Source organism: Oryx dammah, unplaced genomic scaffold (assembly GCF_014754425.2).
Source record: "Oryx dammah isolate SB20612 unplaced genomic scaffold, SCBI_Odam_1.1 HiC_scaffold_3, whole genome shotgun sequence".
Classification (NCBI taxonomy): domain Eukaryota; kingdom Metazoa; phylum Chordata; class Mammalia; order Artiodactyla; family Bovidae; genus Oryx; species Oryx dammah.
In genome coordinates, this window is record NW_024070187.1 from 102,297,333 (window position 1) to 102,325,298 (window position 27,966).

Genomic DNA, 27,966 nt, shown 5'->3' on the forward strand with positions numbered 1-27,966 from the left:
CAACACTTCTTCAATGAAAGATGAAGAAGCAGAAAGGGCACTGTGCGTTTTTACACTTCTTCCAAACAGAGGTGGAGAGAAAGGGCAGAGTGGAAGGGGTGGAAAATGAGAGGAAGGATTGTTCTCTGCCTTCCAGGGGCTCATCTTCTACAGGGGCAACACCAAACACACACTGCACTTCAGGGAAAGACATAATATGAGAATCAAAGGATTGCAGACACAGGAGTCCACCTGAGATGTGCAGACGTGGAGCTGAGGACCCGGAGCCTGGGCTGCTTCCAGTTTCTCACAGCTCTTCTTATTAAGTTCCGCTGTCCTCTAAATTCTGATCATCTCCCCAACCGTAGCAACACAATTATTCAGAAAATAGGCTGTAGGGCAGATTTACAATGTAAAACTTCTTCAGCTGAAGCAACGCAATTATTCAGAAAATTAAAACATAATTGTCGGAGAAGAAAAACCATTTCACTCGCCAAAAAAAGGTACTCTTTTCAGCAAATGCACAGACGCATCCAGAGGGGAGCTGTGCCCCACCACCCCTCCCTTCTCCAAAGCCAAAGGACAGGACGAGGCTGTGAAGCAGCAGTCCTCAGAGTCTTCTGGAGCTTTCTGTGTATTTTTGGCTAATGTGAGCTATTTATCGAAACAGAGTTCATGCAAGGAGTGACTTGGACCCCAAATGCCTTGGTTTTCTGGGCATTGGAGGGTGTCAGGGTTACAGCTCACCGCCCTGTTAAAAGTCAGCCCTGCCCTCATTCCTTGACAAACTCAGCCTGCTGTAGACAGGGGTATTTCGGCAAAGTCAGTCACCGGAACAGGCAGATCTTTAACTCTTGGCAATTATTAGCTAGATAATGGGCATCGGAGAGGCTCAGCTAAATAGTTCACAGGTAAAACATTACTAGGTGGAAGAAGTGGGTTAGCCTTCTGGGAGGCAGACAGACTGGGCTCCCCAGCAAAGACTGATTCATTCTGTGCTAGAAGGATTTACAGAGTTGATTCATGGCTGACCCTATGGGGCCGCCACCACTACTGTCATGGCAAAGCTCAGAAGCCTGAGGCTCAAAGAGGTTGTGTCGCTTGCCCAGTGGCACACAGCACACAGGTGGCAGAGCTGGGCCTGGGTTCCAGGATTCTGGATCCCAAAGCCAGTGTTTTTTTTGCATCATATCTGAGGTCGTCTTCTGTGTGAGGAGAGTTTTTTTCAAATAGGTTTATTGAGATATCATTCATGCTACTGAACCATGTAAATTGTACACTTTAATGCTTTTTGGTATATACACAGATACATGCAACCCTTGCTACAGTCAATTTTAGAACATTTTTGTCATTTTGTAAGAAACCTGTACCCTTTAGCTGTACCTCCTACCCTCCCACTCCTGTCCCTACCCTAAGCAACTACCAATCTGCTTTTGGTCTCTTTACGTTTACCTGTTCCAGACATTTCAGATGCTTGGAATCTTATGACATGTGGTCTTTTGTGACCGGTTTCTTTCAGTTAGCATCCTATTTTCAAGGTTCATCCATGTTGTTTTTACGACTGAACAGTATTTCATTGTATGGAGCGACCACATTCCGATTACTTGTTCATCAGCTGATGGACAGTTGGGGTTTCCAAGTCTGGGCTACTGTGAACAGGGCTGTCAGGAATATTTGCCCACAGGTTTTCTCAAGGATCTTTGTTTTCATTTCTGTCAGCAGAGTTTTAATCCTGAGTGGCGAGGGGATCAGAGGGAATGAGAGAGACAGATGAGGGAGAGAGAGAAACTAAGAGAGACATTCCACAGCCACACTGTCACACAGAGACACGTGGAGACACAAAAAGAGAGAGATGACATACAGTTAGATGCAGTGATACGCACACAGACAGATGCACTGGGAGACAAGCACCCGGAGACAGAGAGGCTGAGCAGGTCAGCTGGAGACACACAGCACAGACGAGGAAAGGCACACTCATCACTGAGACCAGCCAGGCGCTCTCTCTTCCTCTGCAGCTCTGGGGCTTCCAATCCCTCCTGGGAATCCTGCCCAGGGCTGAGAGGAGAAGCCCTGTCTTCAGAACCCTTGGGAAGTACGGACAGGGTGTGACTCTCGAAAACTGGATTTTCAGTTTATCCAGAAGCTTCCTCTATGGATTTCCAACTTTTTGGTGAAATTCGTTTTAAAACACCCGGCCCGCTCTCCTTTGGTGAGCAGAGGCTGCAGAGTCAGGCCCCTGACTGTCAGGGGCCAAGGGGTGCGGGGACGCAGCCCTCCTGGACAGGAGTTGAACATCCCCAGGTCCAAATATCAGCTTCAAGGCTTGGGATAGTGACCTGGCTCCACAAGACTCAGTTTCCCCATCTGGAAAATTGGGCACATAAACAAGGTCTATATCATGGAGTGCTGAAAGGATTGCGTGAGAGAATTCACATGACAGTTTACATCACTCAGAAATGACATATGTAAAAATGCCTAGAATCCAGTAGATGCTAAATAAGAAACTTTGTTCTATCTTACCCCCTTTCCCAGGATCTTTCTTTCTTTCTCGCTCTTTCCCTCCCATGGACTTCCCTGGTGGCTCAGATGCTAAAGCGTCTGCCTACAATGTGGGAGACCTGGGTTCGATCCCTGGGTTGGGAAGATCTCCTGGAGAAGGAAACGGCAACCCACTCCAGTATTCTTGCTTGGAAAATCCCAAGGACAGAGGAGCCTGGTAGGCTGCAGTCCATGGGGTCGCAAAGAGTTGGACACGACTGAGCAACTTCACTTACCCAGATGTCTATATTTACCTTTTGGCAATTGATGCTGAATGACTGGAGTCTGTGGTACTTTCTAGGGATTAGGAAGTGACTAGAAGTCACTCATTCTTCCTTTGGAAGAAATGCCCTCTTCATCCATGGAGCTCACGTATGAAGTGATACCCTATGGGCTGACTCAGGGTGGGGGATGTAGAAGGAGGGGGTGGAAAGAAAGGTACAGGGAACATCTATCTCTTAACATTTCCTTCAGAGGCCCAGAACTCCCACTCCTAGATACTTACTCAAAAGAAATGAAACAAAATGGAAACAGACTTACACACACTCACAGATGCCTTGTTCAGAATAACCAGGCATGGAAACCACCCATGCTTGGTGACACATTCCCACAGCACACTGAGCAGCTGAAAGGGACCAGTGGCTGATCAGTGCAGCAGTGACCCAGACCAGCAGGCATGAGAAACCATGTGATTGCTCTCATGTAGAACTCTAGAGCAGCAAAATCAAGCCCAGCAATGGAAATCGTAGCAGTGACTGTCTGTACAAGGAGCACTAAAGAAATTTCTGGAATAAAGGAACATTCCTGATTGGGGTCTCGGTGACAAGAGTGTATGCACTTGTCACTCATTAAACTGTAAGTTGAAATCTGCGTGTTTTTGGTGTGTAAGTTATATCTCCAAGAGAAGCCTATTGGGACACCTAATCTGTCAGGGCTCGTCTGGATAATCTGTGTCCTGGACATAGGACATCCTATGTGAGCCTCCTCCGATACACCCCAACACCCCACTTACGTCTAGAGGCTCTTCATCCTTTGAAGTCAGTGCTTCTCTCTTCCTCCTCCTGGATGGGGACCCAGCTGCTGACGGGGTCTGGATGTTAGACTCCAAATTCCTGAGCAGACTCTGAGTGTCGTCTTTCTAATTCCCAAAGGTGGAGGTGAGCAGGAGAGCATGTCAGAGTCGGTCAGCCGAGTGCCCTGCAGGAGCCATCAGCCCCCCAATGCCCAGCCATCATGTCTACTGGTCCCCGCCCCTCCTCCACCGCCTGGCCCTCTGTGTGCAGTGCTCGCCTCCAGGCCCACTGGAAATCAGCTCCACATCCTTCAAGGCTGACCACTTGTCACCTTCCTGACAATCCCCCAAAGCCCCATCTCAGTGTCCTCAGGCCCTGGAAGTGATACTTGGCTGAGGCTCATTCCATTGTTCTTCTGAGCTGGTCACCACCCCACTGCCACCCCCAGTAGCCTGAGAGCTCCTTGCGATGGGGCAACAGCTTAACATGGATGCTGGTCACAATACTTTCATTCAGTACAGTTCAGTCGCTCAGTCGTGTCCAACTCTTTGCGACCCCATGAATCGCAGCACGCCAGGCCTCCCTGTTCATCACCAACTCCCAGAGTTCACTCAGACTTATGTCCATAGAATCAGTGATGCTATCCAGCCATCTCATCCTCGGTCGTCCCCTTTTCCTTCTGTCCCCAATCCCTCCCAGCATCAGGGTTTTTCTAATGAGTCAGTTCTTCGCATGAGGTGGCCAAAGCACTGGAGTTTCAGCTTTAGCATCATTCCTTCCAATGAACACCCAGGACTGATCTCCTTTAGAATGGACTGGTTGGATCTCCCTGCAGTCCAAGGGACTCTCAAGAGTCTTCTCCAACACCACAGTTCGAAAGCATCAATTCTTCAGTGCTCAGCTTTCTTCACAGTCCAACTCTCACATCCATACATGACTACTGGAAAACCCATAGCCTTGACTAGATGGACCTTTGTTGGCAAAGTAATATCTGTGCTTTTTAATATGCTATCTAGGTGGGTCATAACTTTCCTTCAAGGAGTAAGCGTCTTTTAATTTCATAGCTGCAATCACCATCTGCAGTGATTTGGGAGCCCCCAAAAATAAAGTCTGACACTGTTTCCCCATCTATTTCCCATGAAATGATGGGACCAGATGCCACGATCTTCGTTTTCTGAATGTTGAGCTTTAAGCCAACTTTTCACTCTCCTCTTTCTCATCAAGAGGCTTTTTAGTTCCTCTTCACTTTCTGCCATAAGGGTGGTGTGATTTGCATATCTGAGGTTACTGATATTTCTCCAGGCAATCTTGATTTCAGCTTGTGCTTCTTCCAGCCCAGCGTTTCTCATGATGTACTCTGCGTATAAGTTAAACAAGCAGGGTGACAATATACAGCCTTGACGTACTCCTTTTCCTATTTGGAACCAGTCTGTTGTTCCATGTCCAGTTCCTAACTGTTGCTTCCTGATTCAATGAGATGACAATTCAAGTACAGAGTGTGGCTCAGCACCCAGCATACAGCCAGCAATGCTAGTGTTTCCATTTCCCCATTACAGAACTCATCTGGCTGTGTTACAATCAAATGTTTACTAGTAATCTGTCCAACTCCATCTTCCTCCAGAGGCAGGAGCACACTGCTGTCCCCAGGCGTTGCCTAGCAGTAGAAGGTGCTCCCCAAACTTTTGCTGTGTGGAATGATGAGTGCATGCTGATGTAGCAGGGTGGTCTCCAGGGGAGGTGGGGTGGGGGAATCCACACAGCAAGGAAGCAGAATGGACAGGCGGTTGGGGAGACTGGGGAAGGCGAGGGAATTCCCTGCCCTCCAGCCCACCACGGCGAGCCCAGCCCATCAGTCCAAATCCTTGATGCTGCAGAGGAGACCGCGGCCTGGAGACCTCATTGTCTAAGGTCACAGGCAGTTGTTGGATGGAGCGGACCCTTCAGGGGAATCGCAAGCCAAAGCCCATCTGTCACTTGGCCGCCTCCACTGCAGTTACTGTCTCCAGCAGACTCCCGGAGCAAAAGGGGAACACTAGTCCCCAGGGCAGAACCCGTCGCGCGCGCGATGCCCGTGATCAGGCTCAAGTGGAAGCCTGGACCCCAGCGCCGAGGGGGGACCGCGCCCTCGCACCCCACACCCGGCCGCCCGCCCGGCCGACCCACCTGGTGCCGGAGACGCGGGCGCGCGGAGCGGCAGCCGAGCCAGAGGCCGAGGCCGAGGCCGAGCGCGGTGCCCAGCAGCACGGCGGGGACCAGCAGAGCGGGCGCTGGCCGCACCGCGTCCCGGCCCAGCCGCAGCCGCGCGTCGCTCCCGCAGGTCGTCTCGCCGCGGGCCATCCGGGGGCGCTCAGGCGGCCGGCCCGCCGCCTCCCGCCCGCCGCCGCGCGCTGCACCGGCCCGCCGCCCGGCGCTCCATCCCTGGCGGGTGCCCGCTGCCGGACTCCGGGTCCCGGAGGGGCCAGGGGGGGCGGCGCGGTGCGCTCCGTCGTTTTCTCCGGCCTGTGTATCCTCCTCCTCCTGCTTCTCTCTTGCTTTCCGGAGCTGCCCAGCCAGAGGGAGGAGCCTGGACCGTTTGCTCCAAACTTTGAGCCACCCCCGCCTCCGGCCCTGCCTTTTGCACTGAGCATGCCCGGCCAGAGGCGCGCTTCCCAGCGAGGAGAACCTTCCGGGAGGAGTCTTGTTTTGCAGAGGGCTCCGATTTCCAGTGGGGCCGAGGACCTCAGCCAGGTCCTCACCCGAGGAGGGTGTTGCTCGGTTAAGTTTATCGAATGCTTAGAATTTGTTAAGCATTTAGCTTGATGATCCAAGTAACTTTCTTACCAGCTTTCTGAGATGGGCCTTTACTATATGCGCCCCTCCTCCTGGTGAGGATCAGGGTCCGCGGTGAGTGATTCACCGCAGGTGTGACTCAGCCGTGCCCCATGACCTCTAGCAGTTGGCCATCCTTGGGTCTCAGAGTCCGGCCCTGCTTCTGAACTTGTTTGCCTGAAGACTCCTGTTTTACTGCTAGTGTCTTCGGGGATGGTCGATGCTTTCCTGTAAGACAACCTATAGGGAGATGCTTACATCCAGCCCTGGCTAGCCACGGAGATGCCACGTGGTCACTCATTCACTCAGCCTATCCAGAGACCCTACTGTCTGAACCAGCACCAGGCTAGCCATCAACCAGACAAGGTCCAGCAGAGAGCATCTTGGAGGGAGATAGGCAGATGAGTTCAGCGTCTGTTCTTTCTATAAGCAACATTTACTGATGCTAGCTCTCATTCTGGCTGCTGGGGCACACACACACACACAGTCACTCACACACACTTCTACCCTTTGGAGCTTAATTCCCTATGAGGGCCAGAGCAGAGGTAACATAGGGATCTGTTTCAACAGAGAGGTGTTTCTTGTCCTTTACTTGGACATCCAGCTCAAGTTTCTGGGTTTTTCCATCATTTCCTCTTCACTCCTTCCAAGCTGGCAAGATGGGAACTACTATGTAGATTTACTTTGTATAAATGAAGAAACTGACAGCTAGACAGGAGTCGTGGCTCGTTCGAGGTCTTGCAATAGAAAATGGGGCAGATAGAGTCACACCTGTGTCTGTCCAGCTTTAGGACTCACACTCTCTGCCACGCGGTGCTTCTTAAATGTTTCCCCAGGAGCATCTCCAAGACTCTTGGGAACATGTCTGAGGGCAAAAACCAGAAGTTCTTGCTTTACGCTGGCTATTTCTTTGGATACTCAGGCTTTTATTTTTAAAAATACAGTGTTCTTTCACTGCTAGGTTTAAAATAGATAGCCAACAAGGACCTACAAGGACCAACAAGGACCTATGACACATGGAACTCTGCTAATTATCATGGGGTGGCCTGGATAGGAGGGCAGTTTGGGGGAGAATGGACAACTGGGTACGTATGGCTGGGTCCTTTCACTGTTCACCTGAAACTGTTACAACATTGTTAATCGGCTGTACCCCAATACAAAATAAAAAGTTTAAAATATAGTGTAATCAGGAAGGGCTAATTTTAAATTTACACGGGATCTGCTTCTGTGACTCTAGCCTTTTTTTTTGTTATGATAAACATACATGATGGCCTGCTTCAGGGAGATAACCTGATCTGCCTATCTGTGAAGGACTGCAAGGATAACACATCCCCCTGCCGAAGGCTTGCCATTCTAGAGGAATTTGCAAGGATTGAATAGTTTTTTTAGTTTGTTTCCTCACCTCCCTCCCATCTCTGATCCATAAAAGAACCTGGCAACCAGGCCCTGACAAGATGGTTATTTTTAGGCACTAACCTGTCATCTTCTCCATCAGCTGGCTTTCCAAATAGTCATCTTCCTTGCCTCAACACCTTGTGTCTCAGATTCATTGTCCTGTTGTGTGGCGAGCAGAGGGAGCTTGGACTTGGTAACTATAGTGTTTGCATTTTTCTTTATTATACAATTGTTTGAAGGTAAAGATCATCCTTTAAATTTCTAAAAGAATTAATGCTCCAGCATCTAGCCTTTTGCCTTGTCTCACTCCAGGCACATGCTGGGGAGCACTGAGGGCAGTGAACCCCATGGGGAAAGCTTGGCTAATAAATTCTCAGGTTCCCAAACTCCCCTGCCTTGTCCCTGTGAAGTCAGGAAAGGCCTATTGGAGGGGTAGGAGTAGGGGGCTACAAGCACCAGGTTTCCTGGCCTGAGACTGAAGAGGTATGAGCTGTCCCTGAGGGCCCAGGGGAATAAGAGCCCTACCCCCTGCCCCCATGGAGAGTTCTGGGAGATTGATTCTTCAGCTGCTGACTCCTGGCTCCAGACACCAGCTCCCCTCTTGGTGTCCCCAGAGAGGTAAGTCCCCAGTGTCTGGCCTCTGCCTGCAATGGCTTGGAGCAGGGCTTGGGTTCCCAGCCAGAGACTGGACTGGATCGTGGCAGTGAAAGCACTGGACCCTAGCCACTGGACTAGTAGTCAGTGACAAGGGATCTGGCCCTTTGGCTTTGCAGAAAAGAATTTCCATAAAGACAGAGAGTAGTGAAGCAAGTAAAGTATTTATAGGAGGAAAAGGAATACAGTACCTGCAGACAAACACTCAGATGGAGAGTCCCTGAGTTGCACCCACGTGGCAGCTTCAGTCACCTATATGGGGCATTTCTTTGGGTTCTCCTTTGGCCAATCATTATGATTTGCCTGGTTCCCAGTCAAATCGGTATTTGGTGTATCTCAGGATCCTCCCGTGTGTGCGCAGGCATCTCTTAGCCAAGCTGGATTCTAATGAAAAGCCGTATAGGTAGAACATCGGTCCACAGCCTGACCAGGGGATGTGGGAATGGGTTCTTGAGCTGGTCCAAGGGCTCCTCCACAACGAGGGCTCAGGCAGTGGGAACGGACTGGGTTGAACTGAACTTAAAAGGATGCAAAAACTGGCCTTGCCCTCTGGCCATGAGCTGCCAGTTTCCGGCCCAGCCCCTCTTCTTGCCATCCTGCACCCCTATGGTTCCCCTTCTCCAAAAGCTTCCCAGTTCGCTAGTGGGGGAGGGGGAGAGAGGGAGGAAGAGGGCCTGCTGCTCCTGCGTACACTCGGGATTCCGTCCACTGTACCAGGGAAGGCTTGCTGGAGGAGACGGGCCTGAGCTGAGACTTAGAGAACGGAGTAGGCATTAACAGAGGAGTACTTGGAACCTCTCAACTTTCTGGGAGCAGGAGTCACCCTATCTGATTTTGGTAGAGCCCCCGGGTGAAGCACGAGGAAACCCAAGTGTGGCCATTTCTCCCAGGCCTCGCCAGCTCGGCTCCCTCCCTCCTTCCTTCCCTCTCGCTCTTGGTCCAAGGCCTCCCGCTGGCCCGCCAAGCCCCAGTGTCTTGTTCCCAGAAAACTTTCCGCAGAGGTTCGCACTGAGCATGCTCGGCGGCGGCGGGGCAGGGCCTGGGGTCCGGAAGCGGCCCCAACTCCGCCTGCACCAGCCACTTGCGGGGTCGCGGGACCCAGACGGGCAATGCATTCCGCGAGGGGCCCGGGGCGAGCCACGTGGGTGCTGGCGGGGAGCCTGCTGGCCGCTGCACTGGCGCTGCCCGCGGAGTCCGGAAACCTTGGCCAGCTCCCCGCGGGGCGGGTTCGCCCCGAGCACCCCCTGGGCCCGCGGCCTCTCCGAGACCCCCCCACGGCTCCCGGGGCGGGGCCTGAGCGGACCGCCCAGGTAAGGAGGACCCGCTCCCAGTCTCGGGTCTGACTCCTGAGATATGGCTTCACCTACGCTCCTGGTGGGGAGGCCCCTTTGGGTTGGGGAAATTACCCGAAAGGGAGGGCGGGATCTGAGTAAGATGCAACCCTGGTGGATCCAGCTTGTGGCCGGAAAACGCCCTGGAAAGGTGGGGAAAGCGGTGTGGTTTGTGGCTGAGAGCTTGGACCTTACAGGCGGCCCGGTAGATCCCCTTCGGCCACCTAAGAGCTCTGAGACCTAGGGCAGGTCGCTTCTGAACGGTACCTATTGCAGGGTCTACCCCAGCGGGTCGATGTGAGCGTAACTATTGCAGGGTCTAACCCCAGAGGGTCGATGGGAGCGTTTAGATGAGTTCAGGAGTGCAGATAGAACGACTTTCGCAGGTGAGTGCTCCGGAAGAGTGCAGCAGTTGATAAAAGGCACAATGGCTGGAGTTTTCTGCGAGTGCAAATGTAGCCATTTCTACTTCACCCTGCCCTTGCCCCTGTGGTCCCTAACTTGGGAGGGCATGGAGCTCTGGCTCATATCCTAGATACTTTCTCCTCCTCCTCTCCCAAATCTGATCACCAGGCCCACTGCCTTTTCCTCCTGATCATCTCAGATGTCTGTCCTCCCATCCAGGCTGCATCCACTGGGTTCAGTCCCCCATCCCTCGGCCTCTGGCCTTTGATGACTCTTTCCTCTGGGTTACCCCGCTCCCCTAATTTGTGCGTTCTACCATTCATGTCCCCCCGACCTCTAGATGACCTGTATGTGGTATACATCTGACCACTTTTCTCCCCTGCTCACACCCGCTTTCACTCTGACCGCAGTTGCAAATCCAGGCTTCTGCTCCCAGGAATGCCTGTCCAGTGGTCCGGCCCGTCGCTGCCTTGTGGTCCTCCCAGCCCTTCCTCAGGGCCTGGCTCCTCTTATTCTGTTGCATTTTCTAAGTATAGGCCCCAGGGTGCCTGCTATACTTGCTGCAGATATTTAGGTCTTTTAAATGAGATTTCTTTCACTGTCTATGATTGGTTCTTAGGCTTTTACTAGAGAAAACAAAATAATAATACTTTGTCAATTTTCTGAGCTTTTAGAAAGCTCATGATGAACGTTTTCACAGGGTCCTTTCACTTGTTCCTGGCCATTGAGATGGCCCATTTTGCTGAAGAGAAAACTGAGACCCAGAGGGCCATGCCCCCCAGGCCCGTCCTGTGCTCTCACATTCAGAGCCCACCCGCCTGTCCTCAACTGCTCTTTCCTTTGGAAAGTCAGTGCCAGAACATTCACATAGATGTTTGTTGCCAGGCCATTCACAAGAGTGCTTTGAAAACTGGAGCATAAATTCTCATGTTGGAGAAGGAAATGGCAACCCACTCCAGTACTTTTGCCTGGAAAACCCCATGGATGGAGGAGCCTGGTAGGCTGCAGTCCATGGGGTCGCAAAGAGTTGGACACGACTGAGCGAGTTCACTTTCATGCATTGGAGAAGGAAATGGCAACCCACTCCAGTATTCTTGCCTGGAGACTCCCAGGGACAGAGGAGCCTGGTGGGCTGCCGTCTATGGAGTCGCACAGAGTTGGACACGACTATAGCGACTTAGCAGCAGCAGCAACTTATTATTAATCCTTATCCCTTCCTGCAAAGGGTGAGGTAATAGTTACAACCATTTCCCAGATGTTCTGAAACCGCTGTGTCCAGTACAGTAGCCCTGGCCACATTGTGGCTGTTTGAATTTAAACGTTGCAGGTGGTTGGTGGCCCCATAGGTTACTGGTTACCATGTTGGACAGCCCAGACCATAGAACATTCCCACCATCCCAGAAGGTTCTATTGGAAGTGTGCTGGAAGGAGAGAGACAGTGAAGACTTGAGTGGGCAAGAGTCTTGTACGTGTTTATGGACGCCCCCTTTAGGCATCAGACCGTTCTAGGTGCTTGAGATATGAGAGAGCAATACAGTCTCTGCCCTTTAGAATCCAGCATTCTTAGGGGGAGAAGGGCGCCAAGTGGTGTTAATCTATGATACAGGAGTCGGCAGTTCAGGCTGTAGAGAAGTGCAGTGGGCAGAGTGGACTGGAAGGGGTGGTTTTGAGCGCTGTTTGGACAGGGTGGTCACAGAAAGGGCTTTGGGGTGGTGACAGTTAAGCAGAGCCCTGGATGGAATGAGGGAGGGACATGGGTGCTTCTGGAGAAAAACTTCCCAAAGGAGATCGTATGAGGACAAAGGCCAGAGACAGTGAGGACCAAGGGCAGAGGCAGAATGTGCTTGGTGTGGTCCAGGACCACACAGAGGCTGGTGTGATTAGAGCAGGGATCGGGGGAGGAAGGAGGAGTAGGTGGAGGTGGGGCCAGAGGATGGGGAGGGGCCACATCAGGAAAGGCCCTGTGGATGGTGGTTAAGACTCTGACTGTTATTTTGTTGGAAGCTATGGGTGGGTTTTGAGCAGAGAAGTGACCTGCTTTGATTTGTCTCTTTAAAGCATCTCTGTGGCAGCTATGAGAATAGAGGGCAGCGATGAAAGTAACGACCAAGAGCAGAGGCAGGCAGGAGACCAGGCAAATGATGGAGATGAAATGGACCAGTGAGGTTAGTGGACAGCTGCTGAGAAGCTGCTGGATTTGGGATATATATTTGAAAGTGGAGCCAGCGGAGTTTGCTGTGACTGGATGCAGATTGAGAGAGACGAAGGAAGGAGTCACGAATGAAAACAAGGACTTGGGCCTGAACACACAGAAGACTAGGGATACCGTTAGCTCATATGCAGAAGCCTCAGAAGGCCGTGAGGAATTCTGATTTGGTCTTATTGAGTTTGACCCTCCACCCCTGCCCCCCACCGTGAGGCATCCAGGTAGAGATGTGTAGGAGAGTGGTGATGGGCGAGTCCTGATCTGGGTGAAAAATCTGAGCTGGAGATCTTTACCAGGGAGTGGTCAGTGCACACATGCCTTTAACCCTGGTGTACCCAGGACCTGGCTGAGTTTTCCTTGGGGGTAAGTATAGTTTGGGAAGAGTGAGGCCTTAGGGTAGAGGCCTGGAGCAATACCAAGGCCAGACCAGAAAGAAGAAAGGATTCAGCAAAGGAGATCAGAAAGTCTGGCTGATTTTATAGGAAGGAAACCAAGGACAAGGAAGGAAGGCATTTCGGGAAGAGAGGATTCCCCAATGATGTTCATATCCCGATCCATGGAGCCTGTGAGTGTGTTCCATCCCTTGGCAAAGGGAGATTGATATTGCAGATGAAATTCACATTGCTGTTCAGCTGACCTTGGATCATCTTGGTGGACCAGTATAATCCTAAGGGTCTTTCAAAATGGAAGAGGGAGGCAGGAGAGAGTCCGAAGGAGATGTGACCTTGAAAGAAGGTCAGAGGGATGCCCCGTGAGGCTTCAACCTGCTGCTGCTAGCTTTGAAGATGCAGGAAGGGACCATGAACTGAGGAGGGTGGGCTGCCTCTAGAGGCTGGAAGAGGCTCCCCCACAGCCTCCAGAAAAGAATGCAGCCCTGCAGACACCTTGATTTTAGTCCAGTGAGACCTATGTGAGGCTCCCAACCTCCAGAACCATGTGATAATAAGCATATATTTGTCTTGAGTCGCTCGGTTTGTAGTGACTTGTTACAGCAGCCATAAGATGCTACTGCAGTCATGCCAGATACTGCTGGTGAGCTGTGTGCAATGGGGATGGAGAACTGGCTGTGAAATGAGACCGTTGAGGTCATCATGACCTTGTCAGCTGACCTGTGCCATCTTGGAGAGGGACTTCACACAGGGAAGGGAAGGCTGGACATTGAAGTGGGGTATCGACTGGTGGTTGGCATGGTCTCTGTGGGACCAGGCTGCTCATGGTGGCCAAGGAACCCCCAGAGAGGCACCCCTAGGCTAGTGACACCCAGGAACTGATGAGACCTCAAGGAACCTCAGCCAAGAGGGCTTTCTGAGTCGTTTGCTCCCTGGGCACTTGCTATCCTGCTCCTCTCCCTTGAGTGGAAGTGTCTGTTGGAACGGGGCCTTTGTCCTTCCATGAAGTCAGGGGCCTGCCACAGAGCCTGCCGTGCGGCAAGTGCTGGGGAAAGAATAGGTGGAGAATTCCAGGGGCAGGGATGGCATAGGCAGACGTGTGTGGGAGTTGGTGCCCTGTGGCACCACTGTCCACCCCAGAGACCTCACAATTAATTCTTGTATTTTTTTAGTTAACAGATTTTAGTATTTAGAACAGTTTTAGATTTTAGAAAAATCATACACGTGGTGCAGAAAATTCATATATACTACCCCCCCCCCCAATGCACAGCTGCCCCTACTCTTGGCATCTGACGTTAGTAAGGTATGCGCACTCACACGTACTCAGTCATTCAGTCGTGTCCGACTCTTTGCAACCCCATGGACTATATAGCCCGCCAGGCTCCTCTGTCCCTGGGATTCTCCAGGCAAGAATACTGGAGTGGGCTGCCATTTCCTTCTCCAGGGCATCTTTCTTGACTCAGAGATTGAGCCCGTGTCTCTCGTGTCTCCTGCACTGGCAGGCGGGTTCTTTTCCACTGAGCCACCTGGGAAGCCCTAGTAAGGTACATTTATTCCAGTAAATGGTCTAACCTTGACAAGCCGTTGTAAAAAGTCCATAGTTTATTCAAATTTCCTTAGTTCCTGTACCCAGTGTCCTTTTTGGTCCCAGGCCCCCACCCAGGACATCACTTTACATGTAGCTGTCACTTCCTTTGTTGTGAGGACCTTGGCAGTTTGGAGGAGGACTGGGTGGGGATTTTGCAGGGTGCTTTCTGTTGGGATTCATCCGGGTGCATCTGGCAACATGACTTATAGCTGTTTGTGGATTTTTAAAAACAATTTTTGTTTTGTTAGTTTTGTTGTTGTTTTCAGATTTCATTCTAGTTTATTACAGTGAAAAAAATACTCCACGGTTCTAAGCACATATTCAATTTCTGAGCATCAAAGGAGACAGATTTAGAAACATTAAAATGTGGTCTCTATGTTCATAATGATATGCAGCCACATAAAAAGTAATGTACAGAACACCTTGTCCTACAAAACAGCTCTGGGAATTTTCTTTGACTAGAAATTTTCCCAGTTTGGGAACATTAGCTTAGACATGAACATAAATTTGAGATACTGTTAATTAACTTATTTGAAAGAGTGGAATATTTAAGAAAGCTGTTTCTACCAGTGGAAACAAAGATGGAAAACTGTCAAATAACTGTGAGTTGCTTGGAATTCTGCCTGGCGTCCAAAAATTAAGCTGGGAACAGATGTCTGCCCACACAGTGAAAATGATCTAATTAGTCAGTGTTTCCTTAAATGAAACACAAAATGACAAAAATGATTCCTTAGCTGACTCCCAGTCAAAGGGGAAGAAATATTAGATAAGGTGGAAACTATGGCGTGGTCTTAAATTTCAGGAGTAGGGACAAGCAATTTAGAGGAATTTTTCTGGGATGTTTTGCTGTTGTTGTTGACCTTGAAATCTTGGCTGGACCAGCACTGGCCAGGTTGCTCTGCCATGAACTCACCACCCATCCCCCCAACCCTCCCTGCCCTCCCAACGTACTATACTTGCTAGAAGGAGGTCCCTATGCAGGGCCTAGAGTGGAAGCTCTTAGATTTCTTTTTTCCTGCCAAATGGCAGCGAAGACAGTGTCTGGCACACGGTATTCTTTGGAGAAAATGGTGCCTCTTTCCACCTTGTGGAGGCGTGTTATGAGCTAGTGGTTGTTCTGGCCACACATACCTATCCAGGGAGATCTCAGGGACAATGTTTCTACCAGGCATGAGAGGTCTTGCCCCCATCACTTGGTGTCTTATTACTGTCATTTTTGCTCTTGTTGTGGTGAGACATGGGCACATGCTCTTTGTTACAAGGAACAAAGCAATACATGCAATGTGGAGACAGGGATCCCCTCTACTGCACACACACTCGGTCCCCAAGTCCCCAAGGCTAACACTTCTGCATACTCCTGCCTAGGCTTTTAGAAATAATACATGGTTATGATCTATGGTGTTATATGGCATATTGTTAAGCATGTAACTATATATTAAATCTATAAGTAATTAATACTAAACATATTGTTAAATATCTATATATATTTTCATATTACTAAATATATAAGTATATGTGCTAATAAAGTAACTTACTAAATATGTAACTATATGTACTAATATGGGGTTTCTCTGATGGCTCAGTGGTAAAGAATCCGCCTGCCAGTGCAGGAGACACAAGAGACTAGGGTTCAATCCCTGGGTCAGGAAGATCCCTGGAGAAGGAAGTGGCAACCCACTCAGTATTCTTGCCTGGGAAATCCCATGGACAGAGGAGCCTGGCAGGTTACTAGTCCATGGGGTCACAAAAGAGTTGGTTGTGACTTAATGACTGAGCATGTACGCACATCTACTAACATAATTTATATAAAAAATAAAGTGAAAATAACTATCAAATATATAACAACATACTAAATATTAAATATTTTTTAAATTTATTAAATATTTTAATTTTATTTTTATTGTTTTATTTTTATTGTCATTTTTATTAAATGAGACTGTATTATTCATTGTATTGTGATCCAGTGATCTCACTTGATATATCTCAGAGTTTTTTCCTAGATGATCGTAGACCTGCTTTATTTATATATTTATATTTGTAGTTGTGGTAATATATACATAACAAAATGGTCTTCCCTGGTGGCTCATCAGTAAAAAATCTGCCTGTAATTCAGGAGACGCGGGTTTGATCCCTGGGTTGGAAAGATACCCTAGAGTAGGTAAGGGCAACCCACTCCAGTATTCTGGCCTGGGAAATCCCATGGACAGAGGAGCCTGGTGGGCTACAGTCTAGGGGGTTGCAAAGAGTCGGACATAACTTAGCAACTAAAACACCACCACCATTCACAACAAAATTTACCCTCTTATCCCTTTTTAAGTGTACAGTTCAGCAATGTTAAATATATTCACATTTTTGTGTTTCCATCTGCAGAATTATTTTAATCTTGTGATACTGAAACTCTGTCCCCATCAATCAACAACCCCCCATTCTGCTGTCCCCCAGCCCCTGACAACCACCCTTCTACTTTCTAGAGTCTCTATGAATTTTACATATCTCCTATAAGTAGAATCATACACTATTTGCATTTTTGTTACTGGCTTATTTCACTTGGCCTGATGGCCTCACGTTTCATCCATATTGTCGCCTGTGACAGATTTTTCCTTCCTTTTAAGGCTGAATGATATATCATTTTATGCATGGACCACTTTTGCATGGGCTTCCCTGACAGGTCAGTTGGTTAAGAGTCCACCTGCAATGTGGGAGACCTGGGTTTTGATCCCTGGGTTGGGAAGATCCCCTGGAGAAGGGAAAGGCTACCCACTCCAGTATTCTGGCCTGGAGAATTCCATGGACTCTATAGTCCATGGGGTCACAAAGAGTCACAGCTGGGCAACTTTCACTTTCACTTTTGCTTATCCGTCCATCCATTAGTGGACATTAGGTTCCTTCTACCTTTACGCTATTGTGAATAATTCTGCTGTGCACAGCATGGGGCTTGGCCCATTTCAAGGGCTCTAGCCAAGGCACTATAGTAATAATCATGATAATGATTATTATTACTGTTTTATAGTGGAGGGCTCTGAGCTTCTTTAGGACTCAGTATTTCACAAAGATGGGATGGAGGGGTTGACTGAGCCCTGTGTGGACAAATTTTCATCACCGAACAAGGTGAAGCAAGCTGGGAGGAGTTCTACACTTTGCAAAGAAATACCTGAGGCTCAGAGAGTCTAAGAGACTTGACCAAGGACACAAAGCAGATAAATGGTTCAAGTTCAAATCTAGGTCTCCAACTCCCAGGCCAGTGTTTTATGTACCACTCTGTGAAAACGAGCAGGATTTTGGGAATTCACAGGCTTGAAGCTCTCCCCGCATCAGAGGGTTCATGAAAAACAGAGTTGGGATTCGAACTCAGGTCTAACTGTGTGAAATTTCCACTGCACTGTGTTGTCTCCCTAGACAGCTTCCAGGAATGCAATTATATAATCCTCTACTCGGATGCTGGTGGAGATGGTTGACTTAGAAAGATTGACATCAGGTGTCAGAATAAACGTGTAGCTCCTCTCCCTGCAGGCCATTTACAGAGATGACTTTTCAACCACTCCTAGTGTTTTCTTCAATAACGTCTTTGTGCCTTTGGACTTTTAGGACTTACCCCTTGGGATTTGGCCCAGTGTGGAAAACTCTCACATTACAACTCCAGGTAAGTTTTTCTCTTGGTTGATTTTTTTATTGATTTGACCATGAGAGAGAACCAGACCCTAAAGCCATAGACCTCCTGCTTCTGCCTCCCTGGCACCCTGCTCACCTATGTACCTTACAGAGCAAGGGCAGTGGGTCCCCTCCTGCAGCAGTGGTCTGGGTGCCCAGATCTGAGTTCAGGTAAGGTGGTGATTGAGTCTTGGTAAGATTCAATAATAATTGGTAAGAATCAAGAATCAATAATGATTCAGGTAAGGGGGAATCTTGATTCTCCCCTGAAGGTGCCTGATGAAGAAAACGCAGAATGTGTGTATTAGTCAACTGTATGAGTTTCTTTTTGCTGCTGTAACAAGTTGTCGCAGATTTAGTGGTAAAACAGTATGGATGTATTCTCATATAGTTCTGGAGGGCGAAAGTTCAGTCAGTTTACCTGGTCTGATGTCAGGGTGTCAGCACTCTCTCCAGGGCCCTGGGAAGAATATTCTTCCTTCTCCAGGATCTGGAGCTTCATTCCTTGCACCCTGCAGGGCATGACCCTTCCTGCAGCCTCCAAGCCAGCAGCATTGCTTCTTGCCTCAGTGGTCCCATGACCTTCTCTTCTGCCTGTCAAATCTCTCTTTGCCTCCCTCCATAAGGACATCTGGGATTACATTTATGGCCCCCTGGATAATCCAGGTTACTTCCTCATCAATTAAATTAAGAGCCTTCAATTTAATCATATCTGTGAAGCGTCTGTTGCCGTATAAGAAAACATATTTACAGGTTGCTGAGATTAGGACCTGGGTGTCTTTGGGGACCATTACCGAGGCTCCCTGACTTCCCAGGTGGCTCAGCAGTGAAGAATCCGTCTGCCTGTGCAGGAGATACAGGAGATCTGGGTTCAGTCCCTGGGTCGAGAAGGTGCCCTGGAGAAGGAAATGGCAACCCGCTCCAGTATTCTTGCCTGGGAAATCCTATGGGCAGGGAGCCCAACAGGATTGCAGAAAGTTGGACATAACTGAATATGCACACACTGAAAGTCTACCACACCAGGTTTCAGAAATCCAACTGAAACTAACTAAGCAATGAGCAATGTGTTGACCCTTATCGCTGGACTGCACAGGCCCCGGATGCAGGAGCACAGTGTTCTCAGGGCTCTGCTTTTCTTTTTCCATCGAGGCTCCTGCTTTCATCTGGTGAGTGTCATTCTCAGGGACGTTCTTTCCATGTGATGTTCCATGTGGAAGTAACTGCTGCCTCTTGCAGAAAGGAAGAGACTTTCTGTAGCTCAACAGAAGTTCAGGGAAGACTGACGGACACAGTCTGAGTCCCATGCCAGTCCCCAGTCCCATCACTGGTGTTCTGGGTTCTGGGCTTAAGTCTGGCCTCCTGGGGACCAGGATGTGCTGGGATCCAGGTTTGTCTGTAGAGACTGAGCTAGAATCTTACTGATTAGTCGGGGGCCTGCCCTGAAGGGAGGGGTCCTGGGAAGGCAGAACAGACTTTTCATCCAGAATTGACACAGGTTATAAATACACCTTGTTTTATTTCAGGGATAAATGTATTTCATTTTCTGGGGTAGTTAAAAGTATTTTTTATGTCTTCTGTTATTCTGCCACACTCAATATGTAAGCAAATTTGGAAAACTCAGCAGTGGCCACAGGACTGCAAGAAGTCAGTTTTCATTCCAATCCCAAAGAAGGGCAATGCCAAAGAATGTTCAAATTACTGTATAATGGCTCTCATTTCACAAATTAGCAATGTTATGCTCAAAATCCTTCAAGCTAGGCTTCAGCAGTACATGAACTGAGAAATTCCAGATGTACAAGCTGGGTTTTAAAGAGGGAGAGGAACCAGAGATCAAATTGCCAATTTTTATTGGATCATGAAGAAAGCAAGAGAGTTCCAGAAAATCATCTACTTCTGCTTCATTGACTACAATAAAGCCTTTAACTGTGTGGATCACAACAAACTTGTGGAAAATTCTTAAAGAGATGGGAATACTGGACCACATTACCAGTCTCCTGAGAAGCCTTATGCAGGTAAAAAGGCAACAGTTAGAACCAGATGTGAAACAATGGACTGGTTCAAAATTGGGAAAAGAGTACGACAAGGCTGCGTATTGTCACCGTGTTTATTTAACTTCTATGCAGAGTACATCATGTGACAAGTTGGGCTGGATGAAGCACAAGCTGGAATCAAGATAGACGGGAGAAATATCAATAGCCTCAGATATGCAGATGACACCACCCTTATGGCAGAAAGTGAAGAGGAACTAAAGAGCCTCTTGATGAAAGTGAAAGAAGAGAGTGAGAAAGCTGGCTTAAGACTCAACATGAAAAAAACTAAGATCAGGGTATCCAGTTCCATCATGTCATGGCCAATAGAGGGGGAAAAAGTTGAAGAAGTGACAGATTTTATTTTCTTGGGCTCCAGAATCACTGTGGATGGTGATTGCAGCCACAAAGTTAAAGCGTGCTCCTTGGAAGTAAAGCTATGACAAACCTACACAGTGTATTAAAAAGCAAAGGCATCACTTTGCCAACAAAGGTCCATATAGTCAAAGCTATGGTTTTTCCAGTAGTCGTGTTTGAGTGTGAGAGTTGACCGTAAAGAAAGCTGAACGCTCAAGAATTGATGCTTTCAAAGTGTGTTGCTATAGAAGACTCTTGAGAGTCTTCTTTCGCCTTCATCAAAAAGTTCCTTAGTTCCTCTTCACTTTCTGCCATAAGGGTGGTGTCATCTGCCTATCTGAGGCTATTGATATTTCTCCCAGCAATCTTGATTCCAGCTTGTGTTTCATCCAGCCCAGCATTTCACATGATGTACTCTGCATATAAGTTAAATAAGCAAGGTGACAACATACAGTCTTGGGCTGCAAGGAGATCAAACCAGTCAATCCTAAAGGAAATCAATCCTGAATATTCATTGGAAGGACTGATCTGAACCTGAAGCTCCAATACTTTGGCCACCTGATGTGAAGAGCTGACTCGTTAGAGAAGACACTGATGCTGGGAAAGAGTAAAGGCAGGAGGAGAAGGGGATGACAGAGGATGAGATGATTATACAACATCACTGACTCAATGGACATGAGTTTGAGCAAACCCCAAGAGATAGTGGAGAACAGAGGAGCCTGGCATGCTGCAATCCCCAGTGTTGCCAAGAGTCGGATACAATTTAGCAACTGAAGAACAACAAGCAGTCTTTGCAAAAGACTTTACAAAAGTTTACAAAATCCAATGTTTTCATTTGAATAAAATAGGTTGAGGTGATATCACCATAATCACGGAAAACTTTTAGTCACTAGTTGAGCAGACATTTTGGATAAGGGAGGGCAGTGTACTTAGGATTGTGGTTGTAGTGAGAGTAGAGGGTAGAGGAAGGAGGACACTAGGAAGGCTTCAGGGAGGGCTTCCTGGAGGAGGTGTTGAGTCTCAGGTGAGTCCTGAGAAGTAGCAATTAGCAGGAGAAGGAAGCAGAGGGAGAGGCTTCCAGGCATGTAGGAGCCCAGAGGTGAGGGAGAGAGGGTGCATTCAAACAGCTGCAGAGAGTCACGACCAATAACCCATGTGACAGCACATTAGTGGGGAGACCGCTCCTTGGAAGTAAACGTAGTGACGTAGTGGGAGGTGATGGTCAGGTCAGAGCCTGACTTCCTTCTGCACTGTCTGTGGACAGTAACAGTGTCTGTTCTCATTCAGGTCTCCATCAAAGCCCACAGCTGGGCCTTCTGAGCACCTGGAGGAGCAGGGGCTTAGACACCCCCACCAGAGACAAAGCCCAGAGTGGCCTTAAGATTTGAGACCAGTGAGTCTTTGTCCCTTAGCCCAAAGGACTGGACTGGGGTCTGGAGGTGGCTGTTCTGTGCCACTTCTGTGATTGACTCGAACAATCCAACTGAGCAGCCAGCCTGGGAAAGTGCCTACCAGTTTCCACGGGGAGGGCTCTCAATTCCCAGATGCTCACTTTGTCCCCATTCCAACATCATGAACTGAACCACAGATAGTATTCTGGGAAAAAAGATATTGATTTTATCCAGGATCCAGTTTCACATTATTATTTTTTTAATTTTAATTTTTCCTACATTTATTTAGAAATTCTATAAAAGGGGTTCCAAAGCAGTTCTAAAGACCTTGCTATCAATACTCTGTGTAAGGAAGGGTGAAAAACAGGATTTATTCTCAGCCCATATACAGTTTGTACTTGGATAGAAGATAAATGTTGAAAAGGCACGACTCCACAATTCTGGTCACTTCAAAATAGAAATTTACAGAGTGGTTAGAGGTTTTCCCATGGGCACAGCTGGCGAGTGACAGAGCCAGGATTGGAACCCAGGGCCCTCTGATGCTAAGTGTAGGAATCACCCATGCCTCCTCCCTTGCCTAGAGGTTCTGACTCAGCCGGTCTACAGCGGGGCCAGGCGTGTACATTTCAGCCTACAGCTCAGGTAAGAAGCACACACTTCAAGAAACTCTTCTTAAGCTCTATGGCTCCCAATGAGAACTCACTTTCTTGGCAAAGAGATAAGTCATTCATTCTTTCACACTCTTGTTCACTTACTCAGCAAAGATTTTCCAAATGCCTGCCACGTATCATGTGGTTTGCTTCCAGAGTTTAACCACTGCCTTTTTGTATTATATAATGCATGCACGTTGCTGTTTTGCAGAGGAGGCACCATTCAGAATGAAAGTCAGTAAGGAAATTGAAGTCTTTTACCCACCCCTGGCTTCTGCAGCCTCTCGTGGGCCATGGGTTCATTCCGTCTTTGCTTTTACACGCTCATGGCCTAGGAAGGCCTTGTTTAAAAGAGACTCTGCTGTAACACACCGCTTGGTAAGTAACATGTTCAGTTCTTTTAAAGACATATCAGAAGTTGTAAAGAAACCAGTTTTGGGTCACTTGTGTAGAAAATGTCACAGGCTTTTGTTCCTCCTCCAAAAAACACCTATCCTTTCTCTTTCACTAAATGTAGTTATCATTAGGGAGCAAATCCATTTTTCTTTACAGAGAGCTGCTTCTTCTGTACAATATACAGTATTTAGATGAATAGGATGTGTGAATCTGAGCATTAGGCAGCCTTATCTGCTGGTTTTAAAGCAGTGCTTGGGGTTTTGCTTTAACTGGATCGATTCACTTGCACCTGTTATGAAAATGCTGCTACCGATAATAGTGCCAAATGTTTAAAAAGTATTTTCCACTTGCCAGGCATGTTGTTGTTGTTCAGTTTCTCAGTCATGTCCAACTCTTTGTGACCCCGTGGACTGCAGCATGCCAGACTTCCCTGTCCTTCACTATCTCCTTGAGTTTGCTCAAACTCATGTGCATCAAGTCAGTGATGCCATCCAACCATCTCATCCTCTGTCATTCCCTTCTCCTCCTGCCCTCAGTCTTTCCCAGCATCAGGGTCTTTTCTAATGAGTCAGCTCTTCGAATTAGGTGGACAAAGTATTGGAGCTTCAGCTTCAGCATCAGTCCTTCCAATGAATATTCAGGACTGGTTCCTTTAGGATGGACTGGTTTGATCTCCTTGCAGTCCCAGGGACTCTCAAGAATCTTCTCCAACACCACAGTTCAAAAGCATCAATTCCTGGGCGCTCATCCTTTTTTTATTGTCCAACTCTCATGTCCGTACATGACTACTGGAAAAACCAGCTTAGTGCTTTCTATGCATAATCTCACTGGAGCCTCATTCTGAGTTTCTTAAACAGGTACTATTTTTATTCCCTTTTTACAGATAGGAACTGAAGATTGGAGAGATTAAGGAGTTTGTTCAGGGTCCCACAGGCTGAAGCGGCAGGACTAGGATGTGGGGCCCGTGCTCTTAGCCGCTGTCCCTGCTCCCGGTATTGCTCATACTCTGTGTAATGTGTTGGTGCCACGTGAGGCTGACTCTCCCCTAAGCTGTCATGACTTAATAATGGCTTGAGAACCACTGGGTTCAGCCAACAGGCTACTATGGCGACAAGCTCCTCCTTGGCCCTTGGCTACATTTTGTGTTAGTCTCCTACATTTTGTGTTAGATAGTTGTGTGACAAATTATCACCAACATGGTGGCTTAGAACAGTGAAATTCATTCTCTCTGTTTTCTAGAGGCAGAAAGGCCAAAGTCAGGGCGTCAGCAGAGCTGTGCTTTTATTGGGAGCTTGTAGGGGAAAATCCATCCTTATCTTTTTCAGCTTTGGGAGCTTTCCTTGGCTTTTGGCTGCATCACTCCAATCTTTATATTGGGATTCTACAGAGAAACAAAACCGGTAGGATGTGTGTATACACACATACACACAGATACATACACACACATATGTGAAGGAGGGAGGGGGAGATTTATTTCAAGAAATTGCTTATGTGATTGTAGGGGCTGGCAAAGTCCATGATCTGCAAGTGTGGCCTGGAGACCCAAGAAAGAGCTGATACTCAAGTTGGAGAGGTCTCTGCACAGAAAGCACTTTTCCTTAGGAGAAACCGTCATCATTTTTGTTAAGACCTCACCTGATTGGGTGAGGCCCACCCACACTATGATGGATCATTAGCTTCCTTCAAAGTCCACTGACCTAAACGTTAGATCGCATCTAAAAATACATTCACAGTGACATCAGGAGGTAATTGACCAAGTACCTGGGAACCATGGCCAGCCAGTTGACACCTGTCATTTACTGTCATGCTCTGCTTTCACCCTCTTGGGTCCTTTTCTCTGTGGGTGTGTCTTCTCTTCTGTCACTAATGAGGACACTTGTCACTGGATTTAGGACTTGGCTAAAGCCAACCAAGTAATATGGTAGGTGTTGCAGACACACTGAAACCATACTCATAGAAAACTAGTCAATCTAATCACGCTAGGACCACAGCCTTGTCTAACTCAGTGAAACCAAGCCATGCCCTTTGGGGCCACCCAAGACCGGCAGGTCATGGTGGAGAGGTCTGACAGAATGTGGTCCACTGGAGAAGGGAATGGCAAGCCACTTCAGTATTCTTGCCTTGAGAACCCCATGAACAGTATGAAAAGGCAAAATGATAGGATACCAAAAGAGGAACTCCCCAGGTCAGTAGGTGCCCAGTATGCTACTGGAGATCAGTGGAGAAATAACTTTAGAAAGAATGAAGGGATGAAGCCAACACAAAAACAATACCCAGTTGTGCATGTGACTGGTGATAGAAGCAAGGTCTGTAAAGAGCAATATTGCATAGGAACCTGGAATGTCAGGTCCATGAATCAAGGCAAATTGGAAGTGGTTAAACAAGAGATGGCAAGGGTGAACATCGACATTCTAGGAATCAGCGAATGAAAATGGACTGGAATGGGTGAATTTAACTCAGATGACCATTATATCTACTACTGCGGGCAGGAATCCCTCAGAAGAAATGGAGTGGCCATGACGGTCAACAAAAGTGTCTGAAATGCAGTACTTGGATGCAGTCTCAAAAACGATAGAATGATCTCTGTTCATCTCCAAGGCAAACCATTCAATATCACTGTAATCCAAGTCTATGCCCCAACCAGTAATGCTGAAGAAGCTGAAGTTGAATGGTTTTATGAAGACCTTCAAGACCTTTTAGAACTAACACCCAAAAAAGATGTCCTTTTCGTTATAGGGGACTGGAATGCTAAAGTAGGAAGTCAAGAAACACCTGGAGTAACAGGCAAATTTGGCCTTGGAATGCGGAATGAAGCAGGGCAAAGTCTAATAAAGTTTTGCCAAGAAAATGCACTGGTCATAGCAAACACCCTCTTCCAACAACACAAGAGAAGACTCTACACATGGACATAGCCAGATGGTCACCACTGAAATCAGTTGATTATATTTTATACAGCCAAAGATGGAGAAGCTCTAATCAGTCAACAAAAACAAGACCAGGAGCTGACTGTGGCTCAGATCATGAACTCCTTATTACCAAATTCAGACTCAAATTGAAGAAAGTAGGGAAAACTGCTAGACCATTCAGGTATGACCTAAATCAAATCCCTTATGATTATACAGTGGAAGTGAGAAATAGGTTTAAGGGCCTAGATCTGATAGAGTACCTGTTGAACTATGGAATGAGGTTCATGACATTGTACAGGAGACAGGGATCAAGACCATACCCGTGGAAAAGAAATGCAAAAAAGCAAAATGACTGTCTGGGGAGGCCTTACAAATAGCTGTGAAAAGAAGAGAGGCAAAAAGCAAAGGAGAAAAGGAAAGATATAAGCATCTGAATGCAGAGTTCCAAAGAATAGCAAGAAGAGATAAGAAAACCTTCTTCAGTGATCAATGCAAAGAAATAGAGGAAGACAACAGAATGGGAAAGACTAGAGATCTCTTCAAGAAAATTAGAGATACCACGGGAACATTTCATGCAAAGATGGGCTCGATAAAGGACAGAAATGGTCTGGACCTAACAGAAGCAGAAGATATTAAGAAGAGGTGGCAAGAATACACGGAAGAACTGTACAAAAAAGATTTTCACGACCCAGATAATCATGATGATGTGATCACTAATCTAGAGCCAGACATCTTGGAATGTGAAGTTAAGTGGGCCTTAGAAAGCACCACTATGAACAAAGCTAGTGGAGGTGATGGAATTCCAGTTGAGCTGTTTCAAATCCTGAAAGATGATGCTGTGAAAGTGCTGCACTCAATATGCCAGCAAATTTGGAAAACTCAGCAGTGGCCACAGGACTGGAAAAGGTCAGTTTTCATTCCAATCCCAAAGAAAGGCAATGCCAAAGAATGCTCAAACTACCGCACAATTGCACTCATCTCACATGCTAGTAAAGTAATGCTCAAAATTCTTCAAGCCAGGCTTCAGCAATACGTGAACCATGAATTCCCTGATGTTCAAGCTGGTTTTAGAAAAGGCAGAGGAACCAGAGATCAAATTGCCAACATCCGCTGGATCATGGAAAAAGCAAGAGAGTTCCAGAAAAACATCTACTTCTGCTTTCTTGACTATGCCAAAGCCTTTGACTGTGTGGATCACAATAAACTGTGGAAAATTCTGAAAGAGGTGGGAATACCAGACCACCTAACCTGCCTCTTGAGAAATCTGTATGCAGGTCAGGAAGCAACAGTTAGAACTGGACATGGAACAACAGACTGGTTCCAAATAGGAAAAGGAGTACGTCAAGGCTGTATATTGTCATGCTGCTTATTTAACTTCTATGCAGAGTACATCATGAGAAATGCTGGACTGGAAGAAACACAAGCTGGAATCAAGACGCTGGGAGAAATATCAATCACCTCAAATATGCAGATGACACCACCCTTATGGCAGAAAGTGAAGAGGAGCTAAAAAGCCTCTTGATGAAAGTGAAAGAGGAGAGTGAGAAAGTTGGCTTAAAGCTCAACATTCAGAAAATGAAGATCATGGCATCTGGTCCCATCACTTCATGGGAAATAGATGGGGAAACAGTGGAAGCAGTGTCAGACTTTATTTTTTTGGGCTCCAAAATCACAGCAGATGGTGACTGCAACCATGAAATTAAAAGACGCTTACTGCTTGGAAGAAAAGTTATGACCAACCTAGATAGTATATTCAAAAGCAGAGACATTACTTTGCCAACTAAGGTCTGTCTCGTCAAGGCTGTGGTTTTTCCAGTGGTCATGTATGGATATGAGAGTTGGACTGTGAAGAAGGCTGAGCACCGAAGAATTGATGCTTTTGAACTGTGGTGTTGGAGAAGACTCTTGAGAGTCCCTTGGACTGCAAGGAGATCCAACCAGTCCATTCTGAAGGAGATCAACCCTGGGATTTCTTTGGAAGAAATGATGCTAAAGCTGAAACTCCAGTACTTTGACCACCTCATGTGAAGAGTTGACTCACTGGAAGAGACTCTGATGCTGGGAGGGATTGGGGGCAGGAGGAGAAGGGGATGACCGAGGATGTGATGGCTGGATAGCATCACCGACTCTATGGATGTGAGTCTGAGTGAACTCCGGGAGTTGGTGATGGACAGGGAGGCCTGGCTCGCTGCAATTCATGGGGTCGTAAAGAGTCGGACACGATGAGCGACTGAACTGAACTGAACTAAAGCCAACCAACCTAAACTGAGAATGATCTCATCTTG

The 27,966-nt window shown here is 47.6% G+C and overlaps 2 protein-coding genes across 5 annotated transcripts in view; one reads left to right on the plus strand and one right to left on the minus strand.

The window, feature by feature from the left end:
* EVC (EvC ciliary complex subunit 1) overlaps positions 1 to 6,253 on the minus strand; it is a 91,999-nt gene extending 85,746 nt beyond the window's left edge. For 2 of the 4 annotated variants that reach the window (XM_040238360.1, XM_040238357.1), the window contains exons 1-2: positions 5,694 to 6,252; positions 3,530 to 3,655 (exon numbers count right to left, since the gene is read on the minus strand). In XM_040238360.1, coding sequence (XP_040094294.1) covers positions 3,530 to 3,655; positions 5,694 to 5,867 — 300 coding nt within the window. In that variant the 5' untranslated portion in view covers positions 5,868 to 6,252. Of the gene's footprint in view, positions 1 to 3,529; positions 3,656 to 5,693 lie in introns of all 4 variants that reach the window. The other 2 variants (XM_040238359.1, XM_040238358.1) reach the window with 2 other exon arrangements.
* A 3,218-nt stretch (positions 6,254 to 9,471) lies between these two features.
* Positions 9,472 to 27,966, plus strand: part of EVC2 (EvC ciliary complex subunit 2) — a 162,086-nt gene continuing 143,591 nt past the window's right edge. Inside the window, exons 1-3 of the mRNA XM_040238361.1 lie at positions 9,472 to 9,697; positions 17,892 to 17,946; positions 22,591 to 22,757. Of these exons, the coding sequence (XP_040094295.1) occupies positions 9,497 to 9,697; positions 17,892 to 17,946; positions 22,591 to 22,757 (423 nt within the window). The 5' untranslated portion in view covers positions 9,472 to 9,496. The remainder of the gene's footprint in view (positions 9,698 to 17,891; positions 17,947 to 22,590; positions 22,758 to 27,966) is intronic.